This window comes from Benincasa hispida, chromosome 1 (genome assembly GCF_027475165.1).
Source record: "Benincasa hispida cultivar pf3 chromosome 1, pf3_genome.v1.1, whole genome shotgun sequence".
NCBI classification, from domain to species: domain Eukaryota; kingdom Viridiplantae; phylum Streptophyta; class Magnoliopsida; order Cucurbitales; family Cucurbitaceae; genus Benincasa; species Benincasa hispida.
This window is the reverse complement of record NC_143478.1, coordinates 45,620,920-45,637,153: the sequence shown is the minus strand read 5'-3', so window position 1 is coordinate 45,637,153 and position 16,234 is coordinate 45,620,920. Positions and strand designations below refer to the sequence as shown.

The 16,234-nt window shown below is 33.3% G+C and overlaps 1 protein-coding gene across 1 annotated transcript; it reads left to right on the top strand.

The window, feature by feature from the left end:
- Positions 1–13,294: 13,294 nt before the first annotated feature.
- LOC120070271 (phenolic glucoside malonyltransferase 1-like) lies at positions 13,295–15,552 on the top strand. The gene is made up of 3 exons (XM_039022167.2): positions 13,295–14,211; positions 14,529–15,161; positions 15,293–15,552. Exons 1-2 carry the CDS (start codon positions 13,479–13,481, stop codon positions 15,158–15,160), a joined length of 1,365 nt encoding a protein of 454 aa, XP_038878095.2. The 5' UTR covers positions 13,295–13,478; the 3' UTR covers position 15,161; positions 15,293–15,552.
- The last annotated feature ends 682 nt before the right edge of the window (positions 15,553–16,234 follow it).

The following is a 16,234-nucleotide window of genomic DNA, read 5'->3' as shown; positions in this document are numbered from 1 at the left end:
GTTTTATTTGCTTTACCACAAACAAATAAACACAAAATCCCTAGTTATTTGTATGTAACTTAAGCATGTATGTGGTGACATACAAGTGGATCATGTCTTAAGTGATAACCAAAATGGTCTATAGTATATGGATATAGGAGGGAAACCTTATCCTGATAACGATACGGATGCAGCCTGCTTTGTGGAATGGTCACAAGTGTTGTGACTTGTCACAGATGGTTTGATCCTGATCATTCGTGTAGGGGACATGCGAGCAGGGGCGTTCTATACAAAGAGTTTGTATAAGACCTGACCACGAAGTGTTAACGTCTCGTTATATAACATCGTTCATGATAGAGATTTCACTTCACTAGGATGACTATAGGTAACATGATCTCAATCCTGAGTGAGTTGAGAACTTCTGCCATTGAGGGCGGTCCTTTGATTTGTATGGGTGCCAGTGGCCAGTTCGCCGATTCAAACGTACCATTTTGGGGATTCGTTTGGTTCCCAGCTACACAAGATGGAATTCATTCCTTCCCCGAGGCAGAGGCAAGTAGATAAATAGCTCCCTTAAGGGCTAATTTCAGGGCTTGAACGATGTGGCGTCACACATCTTCTCTTGGCCCGAGAGGTGTCCACACATAGTTGGACTATATTGTATTTTTCATTAGAGGAATCAGTGGTACTTAAGGATGAGATGTAACTACAAGGACAAAACGGTAAATTGACCCAACTATACTTACGAGCATCTGTGAAGAGTTATCATACTCATGATTGGTTACATCCGGTAGACATTGAAATATATTTGTGATAAGAAGAGTTAAGCTGTTGGTCTTTAGTGGAATGCATGGCAGTTAACAGATGATGGATCACGTGGCTAAAGAGTTTAGTCAGCTATTCACGTACCGTTGGAGCTTCGAGCCACAGGTTCATAAGGTCCCCTAGGTAGCTTGATAAAGTCGAGCATCAGTTTTTAGGTCAATTTGAAATGTTCAAATTGACAAGAGGGAGTTCGATTATATATGATATAATTGAACTGATTAATTATATATGATATAAGTTATTAAATGTATGAGATACATTACTTTGGAAGAAATTAGATATAAATATGATTTATATCAAGTGGAGGAGAAATTACTATAGTAGATATATGATATCAAACTATAGGGTAAGAATATAATATGATTATATTCATTTATTAATTAAATTGGTTAATTATTTGATGATTGGCCTGAAATATCTCCTCAATCGTGCGTTAATGGAAGAATGCGTATTCGGTTATTGTAACCAAAGTAAAATGAATTTTTTTTTTCATTTTTCAAGAGTTCGAAAAAAAAATCGCAATCGGTGTGAAAACGTCTTAAACGATCGCTTAAACGATTGCACACCCGTATCTAAACGATCGCACGCCTTTCTCTAAATGATCGCTTAGCTTTGCTAAACGATTGCCTAGCGTGCCGCGTTTTCTAAACGATCGTTTACTTATTACTAGACGATCGCTTCGTAAAACCTACATGATCATATCGCTTTATCTAAACGATCAGCATCCTCGATATATGATAGCATTCTCTCCTACTTGCTTATCAAGATACACGATCAACCCATTCCTCCGACCTCTACCAAATTCACCAAAGACAATATTTTGGATTCTCACTCTAAGAATACCAAGGGCTCCAAGTGGTGGTGTCGTCCCCACTTCTGCTTGCTCGTGCTTGTTTGTGTTGCTGCCATTCGTGTAAACGGTCGTGTTGCCGTAGCCGACTGTTTTGCTAGGCGATAGAAATCGTAGAGGTTGTTCCGCTGCATTGAGTTCGAAATTGAAGAAAGTCTTCAACTCGTATGTGAACTCAATCCCTTGTATTTTATTTCTCAAAGCATGTCGTTAATTAGTGTTAAATTGCATAACTATCTGTTAGAATGTGTGTGTTGTATTTTGGTCACAATGAAATCAGAAAGATCCGAATGCGCTCATAGATTCTCTTCGTTAAGAGTTTCTTCACAACTTGTATACATCTAATTTGATTTTTGTACTGTCAAAGGCCAATAAATTGTGGATTGTCTTCTTCCACTAGTAACTTGCAACGCGTGTGAACAGTCTCATTTGCTCCTTTCTACACCTCCAAAAGTTAAGGTAACACTGGTACAAATTATGATTTAGGTTTTCCCTTTTATTTAATATCATAAATCATTCTTAGGTTTAGAGGTTGGGATATGATATGCAAAGAAGAGAGAATGTGAAGATAGAGAGAACGCATGAAGACTAAAGAGAGTGAAGACTTTTTGCGTGTAGGTAAAAATGAAAATGTAATGGGGTGTTTTCATGTTTTGGGGATATGACTCTCCGCGCACTCCATAATTTTACATTCTCGCTTCTTTCTTTCTTTCTTTTTAATAGCAATTTATAAGCAATGTGATGCTAAAATTATATTAAAGGCTAATTTTTTGTAGTGCACTTCAGGTCCGTCTCGTCCTTCTCAATTGTTGAGAATGCCTCAAAGCAGTGGGAGGGTTATATCACAACCTGACCGTTACTTAGATTTAACTGAAACTCAAGTTGTTATACCAGATGATGGCTTTGAGGATCTATTGTCCTATAAACAAGGACCAATGGGTCAAAGTCATGGACCTTGAAATGGAGTCTATGTACTTCAACTCAGTATGGGAACTTGTAGATTTACCTGAAGAGGTTAAACCCATAGGATCTATAAAAGAAAGAAGTAGTTGGGAACGTATAGACCTTCAAAGTTAGATTTGTAGCAAAGGGTTATACCTAAAGGGAAGGGGTTGACTATGAGAAAAAAAAAATTTCCTATTGCTGTGCTTAAGTTTATAAGAATTCTCTTATCCATAGCCACATATTATGACTATGAAATATGACAAATGGTTGTCAATACTACTTTTCTGAATAGAAATCCTGAAGAGAACATCTTTATATCTCAAGCCAAGGGGTTTGAGCCCAAGGTCAAGAGCAAAAAGTTTTCAAACTGAATTGATCCATTTATGGATTGAAGCAAACGTTCAAATCTTGGAACATTAGATTTGATACTGCGATCAAATCTTTGGTTTTAATCAAAATGTTGATGAACCGTGTGTCTACAAGAAAATCATCAATGGTAAAGTAGCTTTCTTAGTACTTTATATTGACGATATCCTACTCATTGAAAATGATGTAAGGTACCTTATTGATATTAAAAATTGGTTGACAACCATATTTTAAATGAAAGATTTGGGAGAGGTGCAGTAGATACTTGAGATTCAAATTATGAGGAATCATAAGAACATAACGCTGGCTCTACCTCAAACAACTTATATATATGATGCAATGGTAACATTTACCTATCATAACCTTAGCCTTGCTTTTCTTTGTAGGAGCTTTCTTTTTTCCTTTTCCATTCTTCTTCATCTGGATAATCTTATCCTTAGAAGTTAAAGGTCCAAACTTTGTATCAGAGGATTTAGTCCCAGAGGACGATCCTTTCTAGAATTTACTAAGGCTTACAACATTTGTTTCTCTTCCTATCCCTTATTTTTCTTCAGAGGCTGATAATTCTAAAGCTCATTTAGAAGAGTAGTTAGATTATATTCTATTTTGTTCATCATTGCATTTGTTTTGAACTACAGGAAACTCTTCAGAAGAGATTCCATGATGAAATTGACTTGGCTCTTCTCATTAATGACACTTGACAGCCGCATTTGCATCTGCAATATTGAATGGACCATCATGTCCAAACATGTTCTCTAATAGAGGTTCCCTCCTTCATACGAGAGTTGTAAACGTATTTGAGAGCATCATGTCGAATGGATGTGGACGGTTGTCCAAACATTGCTTGCAATGAATCCATGATTGCCTTAGAAGTGATCGTGCTCTTGTGCTCCTTAGTCAAAACATATGATATGCTTGTTAAGATATAAACTCGGGCTTTCTCATTCGCCGTAACCCATTTTTCATATGCATCTTGAATGTTTCGGTTTACAGTCGAGCTGGAAACTGGAGTACATTCATTCATAAAAACAAACCTTAAATCATCTATTACTAATATCGTATTGATATTTGATTTTTAAGTTGAATAACCATCGTCGTTAAACTTATCGAAAACTAAAAGTTGAATGATAGAGTTTGACATGCTGAAAATATAAACAAATTCTATTAGTAGACTGCTTTTAAAATCCAATTTAATATTTAGCAAAAGTAATAATGTACCCATATCTCATTATTAATTGCAACGATACTTTAGTGAGTCAGAATAGATGCTACCGATATCAAATACTCCTTCCCTGAAGCAAGACATTCTTGATTAAATACTAATGCCAAAATAACTCTTTATTCCTATAGTCATTTAGCAATCGTTTATGGTCAAGAACTTACTAATACTTAGTAACTCTTGTAAGTGTGACCCTCCATTTTCGAATTTTAGAGAACGGTATCAACAAGCTCCCGAGTTAGAAGACAATGTTGAAGATGGAACTAAGAACCCCTATTCATTTATGAAGTTTGCAATGTTCTGATCCTTATGTTACAACCCTCTGAATGGGTGGTTTCCTAAAACGACACGTAGGTGTAACATAGAAATCTCACAGTGCAACCTAATAAAAAAGACCACAGGATATGTTGACATACTTCCTTCACCCACTTACTATGAACTACTTTCTCTATTCACCTTGTTATTGACCCATGCAAACACTTTTCGAATGAAGCAGTTGCGGTAAAAGCGATACGAACCTGAGCATGGATATCACGGTATGAACTCTTGGGGATGTGAGAGTTAAAAACAATATATTGTATATATTATTAATCTCCCACTAAAGTGTTCTACATGTTTGGGTTAAATATTTACTTAGGTATATTCCAGTTAATAAATATAACCTAAGTATAGGTGTTCATCCAAGTATAATGTTTATATTTGGATTTAACCTACAATGTCTAAGTGATAAACTATTTTATTACCTCACATCGCTCATGCATGCTCATAAAATCGGGTTAGCAACACTCAAGAACCAGCTAAAATTCCCAAGTAGCAGGTGTTCCATAAACCGTAAACTTAAGTATCTCCAGCCTTAAACAGGATTTAGTCTGGGGAGTTTGTAACCAAAATTTTATAAGATAACAACCTATTTAACTATTTAAAACAAGTTGTTATTTGTTAACCCTAGGTGAGCATGCATTTTAACTTTGTTATAAACTTTAAATATCTAATTCATTTTATAACACTTTATAAAAGATAGACATGCTTTCAATCCATAACATTCATGCAACATTCCATAATTTAATATAACCAATTATATTAAATATGAAATCCTAGTACATGCATACTATATATTATAACTAATTATAACACACTTTTAATGCATGCTACATGGAACCAATGGTGGGATTTTAAATCTACATGGCATACATTATACACATACAAGATTTAATTTAACATAAATTTTATAATGCATAAATAATTAAGCATACACTGATGCGGACTAGTTTTGACATCCTAAGCAAGCAAAAAACTTAATTATTACAAGAATAATTAAATACAAGTGTTGAACCACCCGAACCAACCATAATCGGGTCCAAACCACTCGAACCAGACCTCCAAGGCATGAAAATGGGTTGAATCGTCTAAAACCTACTGAATCGGACCTCTAAGACTCGAATCGGCTGAACTGTGAACCACCTGAATCGGCAATTCCCTCTCGCGCCTTTGGTTTTTCCTTGCGAGCTTGCTTCAATTCTTCTTCAATTACAACCTATTTTCAACTCTATTAACTCCAACAAATTTATAGAATCTTAATCACATATTAAGGCCCATAAACAAAGAGCCAATTATAATAATTTCAACATAAATTGAAGAGAAATCTAATGTCAAAACTGAAAAATATCTATATCACCACCCATTTCATACAACCTGTGAAAAACATCCACCAAGCAAAAATTAATGTAAATTGACTGCCTAAAACATACTCTGATACCAAATGAAAGAGTTGAAATTCAACATGCAAAAGACATTCGGATCCTAAGCACTTTAATTCCATTAATTTTAGAGATTAAACATGCAAATTTATAAAAGAAAATTTTAGGGTTTCAAGAGAATACCTTTGAAGAACTCCAAATTAGCTCTAATTTCCAAGTGATACCTTCTCTCCAACAAGTTGTAAACTACCACAAGAGTCTTCCTTACTATCCTCTGGCCTTAGATTGAATTGTGGAATCCAAAATGAAAGTAATTTAAAGGGAAACTTGGATAATTGGAAGAGTGCTTTGCATGAATGATGAAAAATCTTTCTTCATCAAATTAATAGAATTGGTTTTGCATGAATGATGAAGAACCTTTCTTCATCAAATTGACCGAATATATCAAATAAAAATCAACCTATTTTTCTTCCATACATTTGAAGAAACACATGCAATTATATTGCCTAATGTGTTGACACCAAGATCTCAAGAAATTAGTGGAATTTGGTGGTGTCTAAAGTGAGATTTTTCCACTAAGACCAAATTTCTTTTTTAAATTAATAGAATTTAAAAAATTCATATTTAAAAATGAAATTTTATTATTAAATAAAATTCATTCAAATAATCCTGAATAAATAGGAGTTCATAGTTAGCTTAGGATTAAGATCGAGTTACCTTAGGTCGTCAAATTGAAATAATCAGTTTAACAGTAAATGACGTAATGGGAAAAAAAAAAAAAAGTTACTATTTCGTGGTCTGGTCTTATGAAAACATCTTTTGCATAAGATGCCCGTACTTACATGTCTCTACATGAATGATCTCAGGATCACATCGTTAGTATCATATATAAAATGGGTCGCATCCATAGTGTCCCCGAGTAAGGTACCCAACCTTATCCTTATACTTATAGACCTTTTGGCTATATACTCAAACTTTGTCCACTTTTATGTCTACACATAAAGTTCAAGTATTCATGTTATAGCTAGAAATTCGTTAGTTTATTGGATTTAGGCTTTTATAAGGGCAATTTACATATTCAATAACAACTTTACTGAACAAACCTTAATAATATCTTTATTGCAAATAGAATAAGTTTAATGTTTACAAACTACGAGTTTTAGGACATACAACCCAACAATTTCAATAAATGTTATTGATTGTGTTGTATTCTATTTTGTCTTAATAATCCTAAATCCAATCAACTAACATCCAAGGTTGTCTTATAAGTCTTGAATAGTATGTGGAGACATACATGGATAAATGTTCAAGATACAGCCTAAAGGGTCTATAGTATAGGATAAGATTGGGTACCTTATCCTGGTGACACTATGAATACGTTCCACTTTGTATTTGATACAAACACAATGATCCAACACATTCGTGTAGTTGACATGTGAGTGAGGGTATCCTATGAAATGAGTTGCATAATATTGGAAGGCAAAATAGTAACCACTAGATATAACACTATTGACTACTTAGGTTTCTATTTCAATATGATGACCTAGGCAACTTAGTCTTAATCTTGAGTATATTATGAACTCTTGTTCACGGAGGATGGTCCTTTGATTTGTATGGGTGAAAGTGGTCAGTTCGGCAACTCAATAAGCCTACCATTTTGGGGACAAGACCAAGAGGGAGCTGGGAACATGGTAATACAAGATGGAATTCACTCTTTCTCGACTTTAGAATAAGTAGATGAGTGTTCCCTTAAATGGTGTTTTCGGGACTTGGACAAAGTGCTCTATCCTTTCATTGGCCCAAGAGAGATTTTTATTTAATGGTTGTATGCTTCATCCTAGCGTTGCAACACCTCGGGCTCCAAAATGAACAACATCGTGACGCTCTCTGAACAACATCGTGACGTTGCGAGGGCAATAGCTCCAATCCAGATTTTTGCTACTGACCTTGCTTGCTTCCAGCTTCAATTACAACCTAATTTCGAATCTATTGACTCCAAATAAATTATAGACTCTAGAGCACACATAAAATCTCATCAAACAAGAGCTAATTGCAAATTTAAATTAGGAATAAAAAAGAAATCTAATGCCAAATATGATTGAAGCACCATATCAGTCCTCAAACATGCAATCATAGAAATTTACCCACCAAACTAAAATTAACGTTAATTGAGTGCTTAAATCATGCTCTAATACCAATTCATAGAGTAAATAAGCAAGCAACAAAAGCAATCAGAATTAATAAGCACTCTAATTACATTTAATTTGAGTTCTAAAAAGCATGCAAAAATAGATTTTTCAACAAGAGAGTTTCAAGAACACATGTACCTTTGTAGAATCCTCCAAATCCAAGCTACTCTTCTCGAATTCTCAGCTTCAAACCTTCAGTAAACCACCAAGAGATCTTCTCTACTATTTTCCTTGAATTTGAGTGGTGGAACTCAAGATTGAAGTGAATTCTAGAGGGAAATGAAGAGGGTTTTTAGAGAAGATGAAATTTTGCAGAAAACTCACTTTTCCAGTAGCTCTATCTCTTCAATTCTCAAATTTATGAGAGTTTTATGTACCTAATATATGCAGCCACTCAATCATGAAGGTCAATGACACTTCAATTTTAAAGATTAAGTGGGCTAGATGTGTCTATGAAATTAATCCACCTCCTACTTCAAAAGTAATGGATTTTCCCACTATCACATTTTTAATCTTTCAATTTCCATTTTCATTTCTAATTTTAATTAATTCAAAATTTATAACTTCATTTAACAAAAAATCAATTTCTAAAATTGAATAAAAAATGAAAACTAATTTGATTTTAATTAATTAAATAATAATTTAATATCAAATATTAAATTAATCAAACACCTAATTTTGAATATGAATCCTATTCATAAGCTCCAACGATGAGGCACACCACTTTAGTTCGATAGTTGCACTCTCGTCACTATGATAATAATAATAATAGTAGCAGTACCACCCACTTTTGAAATATTATAATTTAATTATTTTTTTAAAGGATTAAAGTGTGGGGTGGGGAAATCAAATCTCAAACTTTGAGGTTGATAGTATAAACACTATGTCAATTAATTTATTTAATTGTTGTTTGAAGTAATAATTCCTGCATTCATTCGTATTCAGAGCAATTCAATTGACATTAATTCACACAATAAATTAATTTAGTAATGATTATTATGGCAATTTTGAACAGGAAAAAAAATTAAAAAAGAAAAACTACCTACACCTAATAAAAAATCGTAAATTTGTTTAGAAGAGGAAACAAGGAGATCTACAAAAGGAAGGAAACCTTCACATAATTGTGATGTTTGTAATTAAGGGTGATATTAGTTCACTTTTCTTCAATTTTAAGCTAATCTGAGAACTAAATCGAATTGATTAGTTTAGCTAAAATAGGAACCGAACCAATATTCAATAAAGAATAAATCTGTTGGTTCGATTTTTCTTAGCTCGTCCCTTTAAAAAGTTATGCTTTGGTCCATTTTCCTATTTTTGACCAAAAGTTACCTTTTCAAATTATTCAAATTTTTCATAGCAATTATTCAAAGTTACCATTTTATTCAAATAGGTCTCGGCAAAATTGCTACACAATTTGCAACAAATCATAATTCAATGACTAAATGATAATTAATGTCTAGAGGTTGAATATATATATTTCATCTACTAATTTGATATATAGAAACCAAAACCAAATATTAGTTACTTGTTAGATGTAAGAGAACATTTAATGTAGTCATAAATTTAACATTATTTAATATATTACTTAATTTATGATTACATAATGTTAAACTTAATTTAGGACTACATCAATTATTCTCTTATATTTAATAAGTAAATAATATTTAATTTTAATTTTTATATAAATTGGTAAATCAAATACTAATATTATTTAGTATTATTAGATGCAATAAAGATTTTGTTATATTTATAAACAAGTTGACTTATTTCACGATTTTTAAACAGAGTAGAATGAAAATGATAATTAAATGGATATATAAGCTGAAATGTGATTGGAGTAGCTCTTTGGCAACAATATAGCAACATACAACTGGCAAATTTTGCTATTTAATTTGTAGACTCTTTTTTCAAATTTTTTTGTGGACTTTGAAAGTTAATATCTTTTGTCATCATTAGAATAGTCTCAATCTTAAATTACACGGAATTTTTAAAATTAGAAAACTAAAACATAAAAAAATATATTTATATAAAATAGTAAAATTTAATGTTCTTTGAGAAGCGGATAGAGATTGATAAAAATCTATTAGTAATAGAAACAAATAGAAATTTATCATTGATACTATGTGATAAACACTGATAGTGATAGAGGCTGATAGAAGCCTATCAGTATCTATCAGTATTTTTTTTGTTATTTTTATAAATAATTTGATATTTTTCTATATGTAAAAATTTTATATAGAGAGACTAAAATAAATTGAAAGACCTAAAACTAAAGTAGTATTTAACTTTTTTTTTTTTTTAAATATAATTTACATGTTAATATAATAACATTTTTTGTTATAATATAATAATATTATTTTATTAACAATCAAATCTTTTTTAGTTTGATTCATCCACTCTGAAATCTATTTGGGTTGATAAGACAAATAGAAAATTTTAAGGTTTCATTTGGAGAAATGGAAAATAATGTTTCAAAATTATAAAAATAGCAAAACGATTTTATATAATAGAAAATACTAATTAGTAACTGATAAAACTATCCTAAAACAACAAAAATTAAGTACAAACGCGAATGCAAAGATACACTGCTCCAAAAACAACTCGAATACCACAAATATACTCTACCCAAATATTCTAGAACCACAAATTCACAATATCTAAACATTCCAGAAGCAAAAATTAAAAATCACCCAATGATGTTCCTCCAAGATGAGAAAAAGCAAAGTCGATTGTACCAGTGAAGTTGTGGTTAGCAAGTGAATATCTGAAGGATATATTATAAATTAAAATCAAAATGGTGATAAACAAATTAAAGATTGATGAATTCTAAATATTTTCGAAAAGTGGTTAAATCAAATTAAAATAGATATGAAACTACCAATTCAAATTTTAAAATGGGATAAAAAGCCGACACTTTTATCTCTTGAATCCGTTAGGTTAAAATCTCATAACTAACAATTTCATTTATACTGAATTCCTATTGAGAATGGATATATGGTCTCATACATAGATAATTTCATTTACTCAGTATTTCTATTGAGAATTTAGACACGGTATAACAATTACACAGTATTCAAAAAAATTGTTATCAACCATACCAAGACAATTTGAAGAATAAAAAAACATCTGTGCTACACACTTTTGTCAAAAATTTTATTATTTTCATTTTTTTTTTTTTTTGACAAAAATCAAAAGGTAACCCCATTTTACTATTTACTCCAATTTCCCAATCTATTTAGTTTTATAACTTTGCATATTATGACCCTTTACCAAAATCTAGCTAATTAGTTTCCTAAATCTCTATTTAGAAACTTAAGATACCAAAATAAAACAAAACTTAAAACTTTTTTTAATTTAATCTTTCCCCATTTTACCAACAAATATCCTTGAGGATAATGGATCTAATTGACTCCTTGAAGCTGAACCACAATTTTCTGTCTCCTTTCCTTGTAAGAAGGAGGACGTTGGAAGAGCATGTTTCTTCTTTTCTTTTTCCTCCAATCCGGGGTGGGTTCATTTTTTTTTTTTTTTTTTTTTTTCATTTTTGTCTCTCAATGTTGTTTTGTAGGTTAGTTGTGTTTCTCCCCCCACAAAATAATAATAATAATAATAATAATAATAAATAAATAAATAAATTACAAGTTTAGTCCATTAATTTTTAGCTTGTCTTTATTTAATCCTTTTAAGCTTTAAAAATGTTTAATAGAATTTTCAACGTATAAATTTTGTATTTGTTATGATATGTCCCTAAACATTAGAAAAAGTTATATAGGTTCTTGAATTGCAATTTTATGTCTAACATTTATTAGATATTTTTTATTAAAAAGAAAAAAAAAAAAAAAACCCTTTTGATCCCAAACTAGTTTCTATTTGGTCTCTTTCTTTGATTTTCTGTGTGTTTAGGTCTACAGTTCTTCTTGGATTCTCTTCTTTAATTTTTTGCATGCGTCCTTCTATGGCTTCTTCCTCGTCCACGGTGTCGCGGTTCCTTTACCACGCTATTTGTCTTGTGAGTAACTTCACGAGACGAACTTCACAAGACATAAATGACTTGATGTTGATTTCGTTGAGTTCATTTCTCGTGAAATTTGTCTCGTAAAGTTACTTCACAACACAAAAGATAGAAATGACGTGAAGTTGATTTTGTTTCTCGTGAAGTAACTTCATGAGACGAACCTTACGAAACAAAAGACAGAAATGACGTGAAGTTAAGTTCATCAATGAGATGCATCTAACTGTTTTTTATAGTTTGTATTACATCTAATGATATGCATATTGTTATCCTCAAATGCTTGTTCTAATCTTGCATTATTGTTTGATGTTCATGTTCCTGTTCCACCTATTTAAATATACAATTATCAGTCTATATTCTATCATTGACTATCACTCACTATTATCATTCAATGAAAATTGGTAGATTTCTATCACTGCCTATTAGCGATATACATTGTCTATTGCAAATCATGAAATGTGATAGTTAGTGATAGTGTCTATCACTATCTATCAAGTACTTCTTTTTATACTAAAGCATGACCTCAAGTAGAGGACCAAGAAGTAGCGGACGAAGATGGAAATGAAGCAGCGGATGGAAAAGGACATAAATAGAAGGAAAAAAAAGAAGGTGAAGCAGCGTCGATGGAAGAAGAAGAAGAATAATAAATTGATTTAAGAGAACGATGAAATGGAGAGGATTGGAGGAGATGAAGCGCCGTTCAATGGAGGAAAAAATCCTTAGAGAAAATCGTAATTAATCGTGGTTGGGTCAGGTTTCAGGTTGGTTTATTTTTTGTTATTATTATTTTTTTTTTTTTTTGCGTTTGGGCTGAGTTTTACGGTAGTTTGCATCCCTTTTGGGTTTGGTTTGGGCCGTAACGGTTTCTTAGTTTTTTGCTCTAAATTATAAATACTTATACCCACTTTTCTATATATAAAAATCTCCAAAAAAAAAATTATGATGTGAAAAATTTTAATTAATTTAAATTATGATAAAAAAAATTAGTGAAAATTAATTTTATTATGTAGGCATTAACACCAATGATTGAATATAAATATTTAATGTAAAAATCAAAGTTAAAAAGCGTAAATCTTGAAGCTTGAAACAAAGGGAAACAAAACACAAAATTCAAAATTAAAAAATATTACATTTTGAGATTTATATATCAAATAAAAATTAAAACTTATAATGTTTTGAATCCTCAAGAAACAAAACTCCAAAATCTAACAACTTAATAGAATAATTTTCTTTCCCCTTATCTATTAGTTTATGAATCAAAATATAAAGTGGGTAAGTTTAGTTTTTTTCTTTTGAAAATATGTGATTTATTCAAATTCACAAATTTATTTTAACTTATCAATCAAATGTTATAAAGAGACAAACAACCTTCTCAAAAAGATGCCACAATATTTCCATGGCGGAAGATCATCATGGGTCCATCAAGGTCCTCGAGATTTGCACGATATCTCCTCCGCCGGGATCCGCCGTACCGGCCTCTCTTCCACTCACCTTCTTCGACATCCTCTGGTTCCGCTTCCCTCCAGTCGAACGCCTCTTCTTCTACAAATCTCCGGCGGCATTCCACGCCATTCTTTTAAACCTCAAAAACTCTCTCTCTCGCGTCCTGCAACACTACCTTCCCCTCGCCGGAGCAATCGTCTGGCCGGAAACATCCCCCAAACCGGCCGTCGTTACCACCGCCGGCGACGGCGTTGTGCTGACGGTGGCGGAATCCGACGCCGACTTCGACCATCTCGTCAGCGATGGGTTGCGTGAGGAGGCGAAGCTTCGGCCTCTGGTGGCGGAGCTTGCAGTGGAGGAGGAGCGGGCGGCGGTGATGGCGGTGCAGGTGACTTCGTTTGGGAAGGGTGGATTTAGCATCGGAATAACTGCCCATCACGCGATTCTGGACGGGAGATCGTCGACTTCGTTCGTGAAATCGTGGGCGGGATTGTGTAAAAATTTGGTTGCGGGAGGTGAGCCTGTTTCTCCAGCGGCTGAGACGATGCCGTTTTACGATCGGAGCGTGGTCGCCGATCCGGCGGGACTTGAGGCCATATATTTAAAATCTTGGTTGGCCATGGGAGGGCCCAACAACAGAAGCTTAAAATGTTTTGACGTCACAATTCCGCCGGATCTATTCCGAGGTAGTTCCGTTCACCTTTAAACTTTGCATTATAATCATTTTCGATATATTCGTAAATAGGAATATTAGACGTTAAATACATTTTTACCATTTTCGAATAATAATAGTAATAGTGTAGTAGTATGAGTTTGTTTCAATAAGTAAATAATAATAATCATCATAATGTTATATGCTCCACAGTTAGTGACATATGGAATGTGTGTTGGTAATTTTGAATGTGTACCGAATAGTTCAATCCTATTTCTACTAAGAAAATCAATATTATACATTCAGAAAATAAATGCCAAATTATGAAACTGATGCATTTTTTCTTCAAAGGCACATTCAAGCTGAATCTCCAAAATATCCAAAAACTCAAGCAATTTGTACTCAGACACCGGACCCCGACCCACCCGCCGCTCCACGTCTCCACCTTCACGGTGACGATGGCGTACACATGGGTCTGCACCTCCGTGGCCGACGGTTCCCCACCCGACGGCGAGAGGGTCTTCGGAATGTCGGTGGACGCCCGAGGGAGGCTGGACCCACCTCTGCCGGTGACATACTTCGGAAACTGCGTGGTCGGCCGAGTCATCGCCTTGGAGGGGGCCAAATTGGTTGGGCAAAAGGGAGTAGTTGCCGCCGTGGAGGTGATATCGGATACGATTAAATGCTTGGAAGAGGAGGGACCTCTAAAGGGCGCCGAAAACTTGGTTTCGTTGATAGCGAAAGCTGTAAATAACAATAGGAAGCTGTTTTCCACCGCTGGATCGCCGAAATTTGAGGTGTACAGTGTGGATTTCGGTTGGGGGACGCCAGAGAAGGTCGAAGTTGTGTCCATTGATGCCACGGGAGCAGTTTGCATCTCCGAAAGCCGAGACGGCGGCGGCGTGGAGATTGGGTGGACGGCGAAGAGGGATGTTATGGAAAACTTCGCTGCGGTTTTTGCTAAAGGTCTTCAAGAACTTTAAGGTACTTTAATGGCGGAAAATAAGCCAAAATATTTCATTTCTTAGAAAATTTTATGGGTTTTCCTTTTAATGGGTTATCAAACTTAGAGCTTATATGGTGGTGGAGCCTAACAACGGTGCATTGTTGAACAGGAAGGACAATGAGCTAACATTTACGAAATCAATAATTGAGGAAGTTCTGTCCATGGAAATGGGTAGGATTTAGTTTGACCACATCAGACGTTCCCAAAATTTAGTGACAGATGGGTTGGCTCATTCATTGTTGGTGGGATCATTGTTTTTATTTGACTTTGTCATTAAGTTGAGACAGATTTAGTCTCGTTATCTTTGTAATTGATCCATTGTTTGTGTTTCTTTAAAAATAATCGGAGATTTTATTATTATTATTATTAGATTTTTTTTAATCATTATTTTAAGAATTGAGATGATTTCTCATTCCATTTTAAGAGTTTTATTTGAGTTATCCTTATTCCTTAGCTTACTTTGGGATAAAGTGTGATTATGAAATAAGATTTGGAGTGTTTTAAGAAAGAGTAATTTTATTAAAATTGATTTTAATCAAGAGATTTGTCAAAAATGATTGTTATACCATCATTTTAATCTTTAGTTTTAAATCTTTAAGGGGGCGATTGGGGTAAAGACTATCCTAAGACTATGATAACCATCTTTTGCTACAGTAAATATTATTCCAAATCTCGAATTAGCTACAGTCAACACTATTTCAGAACTTCTATTTGCTACAGTATTTTCTATTTGCTATAGTTTTTACTATTTTACACTCATCATTTTTTTTTGCTACAGTGTTTACTATTTCATTCTCAAACTAAAATAGTTTATATCGTAAATACATATTATTATAACCGAGATTGAAATAATCTACACTCCATAAACAAACTATTATAACTCAACTATAATAACGAATTCCTTGCTCCAAACGCCTCTTAAAGGTGATTTTGTACAATCAAAACTAAAAGTGATTTTCAGTGTCTTAAGAGCATGTTTGGAATTGACTTTTAGAATTAGTGTTCTGAGTTAAATTATTTAATTATAATTATTTTTGTAAAAGTGTGATAA

What these genes read in the sequence shown, in the direction of transcription:
- LOC120070271 (XM_039022167.2), top strand. Translation starts at nt 13,479, where the DNA reads ATGGCGGAAGATCATCATGGGTCCATCAAGGTCCTCGAGATTTGCACG. An exon ending in TCCGCCGGATCTATTCCGAG is followed by an intron (nt 14,212 to 14,528) that starts GTAGTTCCGTTC and finishes TTTTCTTCAAAG; the next exon opens with GCACATTCAAGCTGAATCTC.